Source organism: Nuphar pumila, chromosome 12 (genome assembly GCF_984573655.1).
Source record: "Nuphar pumila chromosome 12, dmNupPumi1.hap1.1, whole genome shotgun sequence".
Classification (NCBI taxonomy): Eukaryota; Viridiplantae; Streptophyta; class Magnoliopsida; order Nymphaeales; family Nymphaeaceae; genus Nuphar; species Nuphar pumila.
The window spans coordinates 4593805-4606529 of NC_143260.1; the positions used below are offsets into that span (position 1 = coordinate 4593805).

Below are 12725 nucleotides of genomic sequence, written 5' to 3' on the forward strand. Positions count from 1 at the left end.
ACCTCGATGCAAACCTGATTTGTCCCTTGTAAAATTCGAATTTTGAAAAAAAAAAATAGAAAATTTTTACAGGACGTTTTAGACGCAATTAGTTGGACCGGATTCGGTTTGTGAAACCGATACCAAGACTGACCTAGGTAAGGGTCAATCATGGGTCTCAACCTGTGACAGGTTCCAGGTCAGTCCCAGATCGAATACAGACTGATCTGGACCTATAGAAAATATATATATATATAATGTCAAATAGGAGTGTTACAGGTATAAGAACCGGGTATGCGCATGAGCCGGTTTCTTGAATCCAATTTTGAGAGGGATAAAAGATCAATTCTGAACGGGTTTAGGAGTGAACTAGATCAGTCATTTAGTTGGCTGGGTTTATTTAGTTCAAAGAAAAAAAAAAACGTTTTGATGTAGTCTCGGGTTTGGACACCCTTTTTTTCCGAAGTGGCCTTGAGGGACTATCTACTCATGGATCAGTCTAGGACAATGTTTGAGAAAGGTTCAATCTCTGACCGAGTAAGGACATGTAAATTCTGGTTTTCCTTTTTGTTGGATATGTATGTATATATATCTATGTATATAAATATATATAGCATGCATGTGGTAATAGGCTTAAAATTACAGTTTGTTTTTACAATATGTATTTAACAAATATGCAATTGTTAATAGCAAAAGATTATCGTTAGTAATAGCTTTTAGATTGATGAACTTACAACTGATTGTAATAGCTTTTACTGATTTCTTTGCAAAGGCTTCTCAACTGCATCGTATTTTTAAGAAAACAAACTACAATGCCTACTTTGGAACATGAGTCAATTGAAAGCCAAAAATGTTTAGAATATTTCAGATCCTTCATGTTATAGTATCATCTAAAAAGGTTCGGCAAATTCACTCATTTCTAGCCTACTACTGCAACTTTGATATTGCACATGTATTAATGGTAGAGTTTTCTAAATCACCATTCACAATTTCATTTTCAATGTCAAATCCTGCATTATTCAGACTATGTTCCTATTAGAATTTGGTTTCTCAAGACAATCCTTTTTCTCTCTTAATTATTTAAAAATGTACCAGTCTCATGAAATTAGCATAACTTTCGAGTTCTCTGCTAAGAGAACAAATAAATACTTAATGAGAACCGATTGGGGTTTGCCGACGCCCAGCCGGCTTTAAAATTGAGGCAGCAGGTGGTAGTAACTACTGCACACAACAGATTGCATATGTTGTGTGGGGGCATGCACAACAGCTTCTTCACCTGTTAAGGTGCAGTAGGCTGGGGTCAGCCTGACCCCAGCCCGCCTACTGGGCAGCAGGACCAGCAAGGTGTGTCCTTACTCGTGCAACAAGCCATGCGTGCAACATCTTAGCTGCAGTCACAATGAAAAATGAAAAAAAAATGTGACACATTTATGCATTCATTTGTTATGAAGATTACATCTGACTGAAAAAAGAAATATATATATATATATACATATAAAATTGGCTATATGTGTCTTGGTTACGTAGATGCCATATGCAAATTGAGAATCAACCATTGCTCGGTAAAACATTTGTAACTCTCTCGTTATGGGGAGTTTTTACAAAGTATTTGCAGTATATGAAAGCTGACAAAGGCATGCAAATTTGCCATAAAGATGAGCTTAGGTCTCATCCTATGTACAACATGGTGGTTGCTGTAACAGCGGGGCAAATCTTGCCTAATTGGGTCCCTAGTTGAATATAGGCTGGTTAAGTTATGCGAAGTATGAACTTTTGACATTAATGAAATGTTTGTGATAACATGTAAGCATGCAATTGTACTTTGTAATGTTATTAAATGCATGTTCTAAATTTCTATGACTGAATGAACACTTTTACTAAATTGCAAGTGCATGTGCATTGAAGTATGTAGCATGTAACAATATATAGTTGCATAATGTAAATCATATTCAATGCCTATGAATGAATGTACAAATGAACGTGAATAGATTGCAATTATCATGCATGACATGAAAGTGAGGGTAACATTGAATCATGCATCAAAATGTCAAAAATAGAGGCACGAATCTTTGAAATATATTTATTATGTGTGTGCATGAAAAATAATAGAATTAATGTAATTGATAGAATAATGTACGAACATTAATTCTATTGATACTTACAATGAAAGGGTAACTGATACTTTAGGCTCCGTAAGAACAAGTTTTAAGTACAAAAGGTTATTTTTTTTCAATCACGGAGATAGGAAAAACCTCCACATTAACCATGGGTGGTAGGCAAAGAACTCATTAATGAAGTCCAATATATCAAGATAGAAGTGTTGGGAGCTTTCTCTCGATTAAGTTGTCCCTCACCCAGAACAAATGAAAGGTGTCCGACCAGGGTTAAGCTATAACTTGTTTGAAAATACATCTCTCGAGCCTTTGACATGATCCAGGTTAAACCTGTGTTAGTACCCACAGGGTTACGAAGTGAAACACTAAGTGTATGTGCATTAACTTAGTCATGTTATGCATCATTTAAAAAAAAAGTTAAATAAAGAAAGTTAAAGTCACTCATGCATAAGAGATCTATTGTTCTGCATCGGTAAGTGCATGCATTATTTACCTGCTTATGCATAAAATTTATTATTTGTTTCTTAAGTTTTTTTTTGTTATTTAATTGAGATATCATGCATTATCTGAAATAGATATTTTTCTAAATTGATTTTTGAATTAGTTTGAATGTGTTTAATGTATATTGGTTTTAGTTTACCTGTGTTGGTTTAGTATTTTCTATCGTGACTCGAAGACTCTGACTTCAAAATTTAAATGCAGGTACTGATGAGGATGTCTAGCGATAACAAGATGTGGCAACATGTTGAGATGCCATCTTTCCTTTTTTACAAAGTTTTTTGTTGGATTTAACATTAAATTTGTTATGATGGACATTTTTTTGACTTTATGGTATTTATTTTAAATTTGTGGGACTAGATTGAATTAATTATGTTATTAATAAATTCAATTTAATCCGATGAATGGTTTGGTAGATATGCAACCCGCCAAAATGTTTAACTGATTTTGTTTATAAATGATTTTCATAAAAAAAAAATCTCATGATTTTCGGGTTAAAATTTTAAGGCATTACAACACCTATACCCACTTATCAGAAACCATGGGTTTAGGCTGCATCTTTAGAATGACATCATAGACGTCTTCAAGAATCATACCCCAGATCCTGTTATTGGTGTATACAAATAATAAAAGTCTTAAACTTTTCATGCATTATGGTCCTTTGATTTTGAAGATCTTGAAAAACCTACATGCATGTGGCAATCATATGAACATGATATTTTGAAAAGTTCACAAGCCCATACATGTGTGCTTTAATTTTCTAAAGTCTTATAAGGAAAATAAAAACATACAAAATGGGCACCATACTAAATGAAACATTGTATTGGATTTTTTATATTTTTTTTCAAAATTTCAACCCATAGATGTGTTCATCATGATTGATTTACTAGAAATTGATACTTGGATGATGCATTTTGGATGAAAAAAATAGTATTTAGAGCCTTAAAATTTTATAAAAATTGTAGGCCATTGATTTTTTTAAAACCTTATCAAACCTATCCATGCTTCAGAATCAATCACTTCGATTCATTTAGCATGGTGCCCATTTTATAGGTTTTAATTTCCCTTAAATGATAATTATTCTGATATTTTGAAAACTGTGGGAAAACATGATATTGGCTAAAATATCATGACATATTTGGCAAAATGAAGATATTACAATTTTGTTATGATAATTGGATTTTTTATGAGCAAAACACCAGTAACATTTCTTTGTAAAAAACATCAGGAAAATTGATGCCTTTATTTCTTGTCATAGATCCTCAAAATTACATCTCAGTATGTATTCACATCGGATTCGGATTTTCTTAAGTGGATTATTTATGGATCGGGATTGGATTCAGGTCAATATTTTATGTCGGATCTACCTTTAGATTTGGATCAATTGCTTACACTTTTTATATGTAAAGAAACTTGTCTCAAGTCTTCTTTTAAAAAAACAAAAAGGAAAAAGGTACTTTTTTCTTCATCAGATTCAATATCATTATACAACATCTAGATCCATATCCAACTGTTCTTCGTAGGATCTGATTCAGATTGGGACTCGTTTCAGACATATTTCACACAATTAGGATTCGGATTCGAATCGAACATTTTCCTTGACGTTCCCGATCAGTTTGCCATCCCGCAAAAGATACCGAAAAAACCCGAAAGGTATGACCATTTACGTCATTTGACTGAGGATATACGTACAAAAGCGCAATTCACCACTCTCCCACGCTTATTCTTTGCCGCGCCCCAACTCAAAACCCCAAGAACGATGTCGAGCCTGGGTTTTCCCGGCGCGTCGTTTCTCCGGCGACCAGCCGGATCCCCGAGGCGGCCACCTCCAGCGACTATCCGCCGCTTCTCGGTGGAGAATTACGGCGGCTTTTCGCAGTCTCCGGCGTGTCCTCTGACCCACACTTTGACAGCCATCCAGAATTCCGGCGTTATCGCTTGCCTCAGGGCTGAGAGGTAAACCCAAACCCCTTCTCTCTGTGGATTTATAGGGTTTTGTTGGAGGTCAAAGACAAGAAAGGAGTTGTAGGGAATGACAACGGTGTTATTTGACGTTCTAGGGCGATTCTCTGTTAATCGACCGCGAGTTTGGTCGGAATTCTGATTTTGAAACGGGAATTCCTTTGTTTCAGAAAATACGGTGTTTGGATAGTTCAACGATTGGAATTTGGAATTTCCTTTACGATGAACTCCCGGAGGTGCCCGGTTTCCGGGAATTGGACTTCCGTTCGTTTAGGCAGAGCTTCCAATTCCGGGAATCTGCTAAATCAACCACGGGAATCGAAATTCAATGGCTTTTCTGAGCTTATTAGTTGCTTCTGAAGTACTGTCTAGGAAAATGTTACTATAATTGTTTTGGGATGATAAGTGATGGCCTTGGAACTGCAATTTATAATAAACCAAAAGGTGTTCCCTTTAAGTGTTAAGCTAGAGTGTTTTTTCTTTCTTTTCCCAAAAGTAAAAAAGTAGGCTTCTTCTGCTCTAACATTCCTCCTTTTTATCCTTGAAGTTTGGAGGTGGCAGTGGAAGCAGCATATGCAGCACTCAAGGGTGGCATCTCTTTGGTGGGATCACAAAATCATTTTTCTTCTCCTTCTCCCAATACTTCATCCATTTTTCATTTTTCTAAATATGCCATTCAATTTTGTTTGGGAAAAAGGTCTTTCTGATAATTGTTAATTTACTTACCACAGTTTTATGCCCTCGTATTTTACAAACTCACTGTTTATCCCTAGCTGTTAATCCTGATGGATTTGGAATTCATCTTCGATTTTAAGAAGTTTAGCGGATAATGTTCTTGTCCCATAATTGCAAATGCATTAAAATCCTTGATTGTTTTTCATCAAGGGGAAATTCAGGGCATCATATTTGTCTTATATGGAAAATCTAATGCTAAATTTACTGGGCTCTCTTTGAGGATGTCTGTCACTTTAAAGTAGATGCGGATGCCATTTTTGAAATAAACAATTATTTACCTAGGCAATGCTTCCCTTCTTCAATATGCATATAAAAGTGTTATTTTTTTCTTTTCCCATAATTTTCAGTTGGAGATTGTCGTTTCTACTCCAGGTGTGTTTGAGGTTGTTCTGGCACACCTTTTGTTTTTATCTTATACTTTTGTTGTTGATGCATATCTTGAGAAGCTAAAGTCTGTGTCTTTCCATGTGTAGGCAATTGAAGAGCTTGTAAGAGTCCATCCTTCATCCCTTATAGGCGTAAGTAATAACTTGGAAACGATTTCATGCAGTAGGTGCTGCAAAACAGGAACTTTTATTTTTTCCAATTCTTTTCGGATTGTGGAACTCTTTTGCAGATGAAACAATAGAAGTACTAATTCTTTGATGATGAAATAGGCCATTTAAGGAATTAACAATAGGTTTTGAACAAATTCTAGTCCTTTAGATATATTTATTTTCCATTGATATGCTGTATTGAAGTTTATTATTATACAAACTCAAGGATGCATGATTTAGCCATGAAAGAAGCAAGAGTAATTGAGAAGGAAAGATACTTCATAAAATGGAAAACAAGATACTAATACAACATGTAGGGGTCGCCCCCCTTACTCTACTCAAGCGACCAATTTTGGACCAAAATGGCCCTCTTACATTGTCCATACTCTTTTGACTGCTGAAGTACAAAACTACCCCTATGATTACATAGTAATACATAAATGGGTATCACCCATACAAATAATACATCATATTACATTCCTCAACAATTATTTATAATGGTTGGACACAAAGTAAGCCAAGTGTCATAAGCTACCAAGACCTGTGGAATGGTAAAAACTGGTTAATCAATGGATTCTGGCTGGTGGCATGAAAAGCTAATGCTTTGATGGTGAAATGCCATTTAAATGAGCGTAGTCTAGTCCTTTATATATAATTAGTTTCCATTGATGTGCTGTTTTAAAGTTTATTATTATTTATAATGGTTGGACACAAAGTAAGCCAAGTGTCATAAGCTACCAAGACTTGTGAAATGGTTAAAACTGGTTAATCAATGGATTTGGGCTGGTGGCATGAACAGGGATAATCTCTATAAATAATACTAGATAAGACCGTGAAGGTTTCAGCAAACAGAAAATAGTGCATATTACTCTGTTGCATATATACAAAAATCTATATGAACATGAGATAGAGATGTAGTTCTATACTACATAAGTGTGGGGCTTCTTCTGTTCCGAAAAAGATTTGATCATTTTTTTAATGCTCTTTAAAAGATGTAACCACTTTTGCAGTGGGATTGCCTTCTTTAATTGGACTAAACTTGGCCACTCCTATTGGAATGTACGGGGCTCTCTGTATCTAAATCATCCCTGCTAGGGAATGAGAACCAACATTATAATAAAATGGGGACACCTGACTGTTATATGCTTATCCTTCGGTTGATCTGGTCTCAAACTGGATCAGAATTTCCAAGTGAGCTGTTAGGCATGGATGTTAAGGCAGACTAGCTTACTTAAGTGGAGAAATGGGTTTGAGAATGCAATTTTGAAAATGAATTATAACCCTCAAAAGGACATCACTATGTTGGCTGTAACACCATATGAGCCTCACTGTAGCAAAGAAGGTTGCCTTTATGCATTAGGTCTAGTGTGTGTGTTCTGAATGCATTCTGGCAAGGGTTCTGAATGCAAGCCCATACTTCATAAGCCTAGACCTGGCTGGTTGCTTAACATTCTTCAAGCTTGACAAGTCCTCTCAGCTTACCCAAAGATAGGGAAAACTAACATTTAGTAAGAATGGTTTTGTAATGAAAAGAGGCGGAAGCACCAATAGAGCAAATGTCACTCTTAAAGAGTGACCACTAAAGCCAACAACACAAACACCAAATGTGCACACACAAAAACTCTCAAATATGGAAATGACTTAAAGTCATAAGTTGGATATTATTGAAGAAGAGAAGAGAGAGGGGTATAAAACCCATACATGAGAAGGAGAACACCACCTCTATTTATAGAGGAGGGGGGCTCTAAAGAAGAGACTACAAGGGGGCTCCCTTGTAGTCGTTGGGAGCTCCAACGGTCAGAAATATGACCGTTGGGGCCCCAACGACTACAAGAGTGGGGCCCCTTGTGGTCATCCTAAAAGGAAAAATAAAAAGATAAAAAAGCAAAAAGCAAAAAAGAAAAAAGGAAAAAAGAAAAAAGGAAAAAAGATAGAAAAGAAAAGGAAAGGTACATTGACAGAATTACAATAATACCCCTATCGGGTATTTCAATAAATTAGAATATGTATATATATATATATACATATATGTATACATATACTTGTATATATATATATATATATATATATATATATATATATATATATATATATATATATATATATATATATATATATATATATATATATTTAACACGCCCCCTCAAACTTTACGGGGAGAAGACCGAAAGTTTGCTAAGGAGAAACATGAATCGTGGAGTTGGGAGCGCCTTGGTGAAGAAGTCGGCTAGTTGATGCTCTGAAGTAACATATGGTAATGAGATAGTCCCTCTGAGGTATTCGTCTCGAACATAATGGCAGTCCATTTCAATATGCTTGGTCCGCTCATGAAAAGTGTGATTACTAGCAATGTAAATCGCACTTTTGTTGTCACAGCAGAGCTTGGTGGGAGTAGAAATGGGGACGCCCATGTCAGTAAGGAGACTTCTGAGCCATACAATTTCCATAGTTGTCATTGCCATGGCCCGATATTCAGCTTCAGTGGACGATAGAGAGACCTTCTGCTGTTTCTTGCATCTCCACGAAATGAGGGATTCACCTAAAAAAATACAAAGACCGGTTATTGAGATACGATCATTGGGATTTCCTCCCCAGTCAGCATCAGTAAAAGCAGTTAAGTCAAGAGAGGAGGAAGATGATAAGAAGAGTCCCTTGGATATAGTATTTTTGATATATCTGACAATTCTCAATACGGCTGCCATATGAACTGAAGTAGGTGCATGCTGAAACTGACTTACTGCATGAACCGCATGAGCAATGTCTGGACGTGTGATGGATAGATAGGTGAGAGATCCGATTAATTGACGGTAGGGGGTTGGATCCTCAAGAAGAACACCATCTTCAAGTCTCAGTTTTGCATTAATGACTTCAGGAGTCTCAACTTTCTTTTCATCGGATATTCCTGATTTGGCACAAATTTCAGCAGCTAATTTCATCTGAGATAAGATGTATCCTCGCGGGGAATAAGCCACTTCAATCCCTAAAAAATATCTCAAAAAACCAAGGTCAGACATATCAAAAGTTTCTTTTAACATGGACTTTACATTATCTACTCCCTTTTTGTCATTCCCAGTGATGATCATATCATCAACATACAGCAGAAGCATAATAATGGAGTTACCTGTCCTTTTAACAAAAAGAGCAGTGTCAGTATAACAAGAAGAAAAACCTAAATTTATTAATACATTACTAAACCTATCATACCAAGCTTTAGGAACTTGCTTAAGACCATATAAGGCCTTTTTTAATTTCAAAATTTTTCCATTTAAATCCATACTCGGAGGCGGTTCCATATACACTTCTTCATTTAAATTACCATTCAAAAAGGCATTTTTGACATCTAGTTGAAAGATTGGCCATTTTTTAACTGCGACTATAGCAATAAGAGCTCGAACACTAGTCATTCGAGCAACGGGGGCAAAGGTTTCATCATAATCTACCCCATACTCTTGGGCATATCCCTTGGCTACCAATCTAGCCTTATATCTTTCCAATGAACCATCACTCTTAGTTTTCACTTTAAAAACCCATCTACATCCAATGGGTTTCTTGCCATTGGGAGGATCAATGATTTCTCAAGTTTGTGCCTTTTTAAGGGCATTAAGTTCAAGTTGCATAGCATCATTTCAATGAGCATATTGCTTAGCATCATTGTAATGAGATGGTTCATGAAAAGAGTGAAGAGCAAGTAGACATGCTCGAAAATTAGGCGAAAAAGAGTCATAAGAAACAAATCTATTTGGTATTTTAGAAATTCGATTTGACCTTCTTTGAGAAGTCTCTTCGATGGACTCATTTTGGGAAAACCTTTCAAGGGCACAAGGAGGATTCCTTTCATTCCTTCTAGAGTAGACTTGTATTTGTCTTGAAACATTTTCTTCTAAGTTTTGATCATCGTTTGGATGTTCAACAAGATCTTCACTAAGAGATTCATTAGGATCAATATGATCATCTTTAGGCAATAAGTCAAATAAGAATGAATAATCCATATTTTCATTTGGTTGGTGCGAAAAACCACTTTCCTCTTCAAGGAATGTGACATCTTTAGAGATATAAAGCTTGTTTTTAAGTATGTCAAAACATCGATATCCTTTTTGTTTTTCGCCATATCCCAAAAAAATGCATTCAATAGCCCTAGGGGAAAGTTTATCATTCTTGTGAGTTAAAACAAAACATTTGCATCCAAAAATTCTTAGTCTTTTATAATCGGGAGACATATTGTAAAGTTTTTCAAATGGAGAAAGATTTTTCAAGGAGGACGAAGGAGTTCTATTGATAAGATATGAAGATGTTAGAACCGCTTCGGCCCAAAACGATTTTGGAATGTTTCTTGAGATTAATAACGTTCTTGTAGTCTCTATTATGTGCCTATGCTTTCTTTCCGCAAGGCCATTTTGTTGCGGAGTGTTGGGGCAAGAACGTTGGTGAAAAATCCCATTTTCTTTCAAATAGGTTTGAAAATCATTGGACATATATTCGCCTCCCGAATCGGATCTAAGAATAGATAGATTTCCCAAAAATTGGTTTTTGACCATTGCATGAAATTTTTTAAAGAAGGAAAAAACTTCCGATTTACGACTTAAGAAGTAAATCCATGTGAATCGAGTAAAATCATCAATAAATACCACGTAATACGAAAAACCACCTTTAGACAAAATAGGGGAAGGTCCCCACACATCGGAATGAATAAGTTCAAATGGCCGAGTGGTAAAGTAACTTCTTTGTGGAAATGGAATAGCTTTAGATTTCCCAAAAATGCAATCTTTACAAGTCATGTGATTGTCTTTACAAGTATTGTTCAAAAACGGAAAAAGAGACATTTTTACAAAATTTGGATGGCCAAGTCTCTCATGCCATATTTCAATACTTTTGTCCTTTACAAGATTGCACGATGGCTTAGATGGAAGAGTCAAAAAATCCATAAAATAGAGGTCACCCCTTCTATGGCCTTGCCCAATCAGCTTCCCTGACTGGAGATCCTGCACGGTGCAATCCTTGGGTGAGAAAGAGACTTGGCATCCATGATCAGTAATTTGAGATACGGAAAAAAGGTTTAAATTTATTTTAGGAACGATTCTTACTTTAGGAACAAAAAAATTTTTAAAGTTAAGAGATCCAATACTTTCAATTTTTAATGATGTACCATCGGCCGTTGAAACACAAGAAGATATAGGTTCGGAAAAAAATATTTGAAAGAGAATTTTTATGAGATGTCATATGAAAAGAAGCACCGGAGTCTAGTATCCACATACCTGGAGGAGATGAAGAGTAGGCAATGGCGGCCCCGGATGTTGAAGGAGAAGCCTTGAGAAGATGCTGGAGAACTTCGGAGATGTGATTTAGAGTTTCTTTGATATCTCCTTCTTTGGTGCTTTCTTCCTTCTTTGGAGAATCTTCTCCAACCGCGGCAACTTTTCCTTTAAGCTTTGGGCAAACCGGTCTTATGTGCCCCGGTTCATTACAATAATGGCATATAATCCCCTTTCTAGGTCCATAGTTATTTTTGTTAAAATGGGGAGGTCTATATGCTTTAACATTAGATCCGGGCCTAGTAACGGCCAAAACATCATCACTCTTAATGCTCAAACCAAGTCGAGTTTCTTCTTGACATATCTCGGCAAGGGCATCTTCAATAGGTAGGGCTTTGCTTCTATGGAGAAGAGATGCCCTTACTTGTTCAAATTCCGGGCGAAGTCCATGAAGGAATTGAAAAAAGTGCTCCTTTTCAATTTGTTCCCTTCTTAGCTCAATATCTTGTGGAGCAACCCACTTAGGCTCAAGAAGAGCAAGTTCATCCCAAAGGAGGGTTAGAGAGCTAAAATAGTCCCGGACACTCATGTCCATTTGTTTGGTAGAACGGATTTTCTCTTGACAAAAAAATTGTCGAGCAAGATCCTTTTGGGTACACATACCCTTAAGGAAAAACTAAGCCTCATTGGCCCTTCTAAATTTGGCAATATTAGCACAATTTTTAAGGTCTACATTGTTCATAAACCATGCCAAAATTTTGGCATGGTTACTTTCCCAATCCTCAATTTTGGATTGATGTTCATTAATGGCTTTGATGCGCTCATCGCCATCTAAAGCCTTCTCAATCTCATTTTCAATTTTGGTGAGAACAAGAGAGGGTTTGGGAGTAGTTCCCATAACAAAACCCCAAAGTTTCTTACCTCTTAGGTGATTTTCCATAGCGGAGGCCCACATGCGGTAGTTAGACCCATTTAGCTTAAAAGAGAGCTCCACTTTAGAGTCACGTTCCATCGGCACCAAATATTCTTCTTTTTTTCAAAAAGCTTTGAGAGGCACGCGTTCCAAGATGACAAAAGAGAAGCGCAATCACCAACCGAGCTTTGATACCATGTAATGAAAAGAGGCGGAAGCACCAATAGAGCAAATGTCACTCTTAAAGAGTGACCACTAAAGCCAACAACACAAACACCAAATGTGCACACACAAAAACTCTCAAATATGGAAATGACTTAAAGTCATAAGTTGGATATTATTGAAGAAGAGAAGAGAGAGGGGTATAAAACCCATACATGAGAAGGAGAACACCTCCTCTATTTATAGAGGAGGGGGGCTCTAAAGAAGAGACTACAAGGGGGCTCCCTTGTAGTCGTTGGGAGCTCCAACGGTCAGAAATATGACCGTTGGGGCCCCAACGACTACAAGAGTGGGGCCCCTTGTGGTCATCCTAAAAAGAAAAATAAAAAGATAAAAAAGCAAAAAGCAAAAAAGAAAAAAGGAAAAAAGATAGAAAAGAAAAGGAAAGGTACATTGACAGAATTACAATAATACCCCTATCGGGTATTTCAATAAATTAGAATATGTATATATATATACATATATGTATACATATACTTGTATATATACGAATGTATATATATAAGTAGATGTATAT

The 12725-nt window shown here is 36.3% G+C and overlaps 1 protein-coding gene across 5 annotated transcripts in view; it reads left to right on the forward strand.

Moving 5' to 3' along the window:
- The first annotated feature begins 4332 nt into the window (after positions 1-4332).
- LOC149819727 (uncharacterized) overlaps positions 4333-12725 on the forward strand; it is a 57502-nt gene continuing 49109 nt past the window's right edge. For all 5 annotated transcript variants that reach the window (XR_016426823.1, XR_016426825.1, XR_016426824.1 and 2 more), the window contains exons 1-4: positions 4333-4547; positions 5101-5155; positions 5636-5671; positions 5762-5806. Coding sequence is in view for 2 of the 5 variants with exons in the window: in XM_089983737.1 (XP_089839863.1) it covers positions 4351-4547; positions 5101-5155; positions 5636-5671; positions 5762-5806 (333 nt within the window). In the remaining 3 variants the exon portion in view is untranslated. The remainder of the gene's footprint in view (positions 4548-5100; positions 5156-5635; positions 5672-5761; positions 5807-12725) is intronic.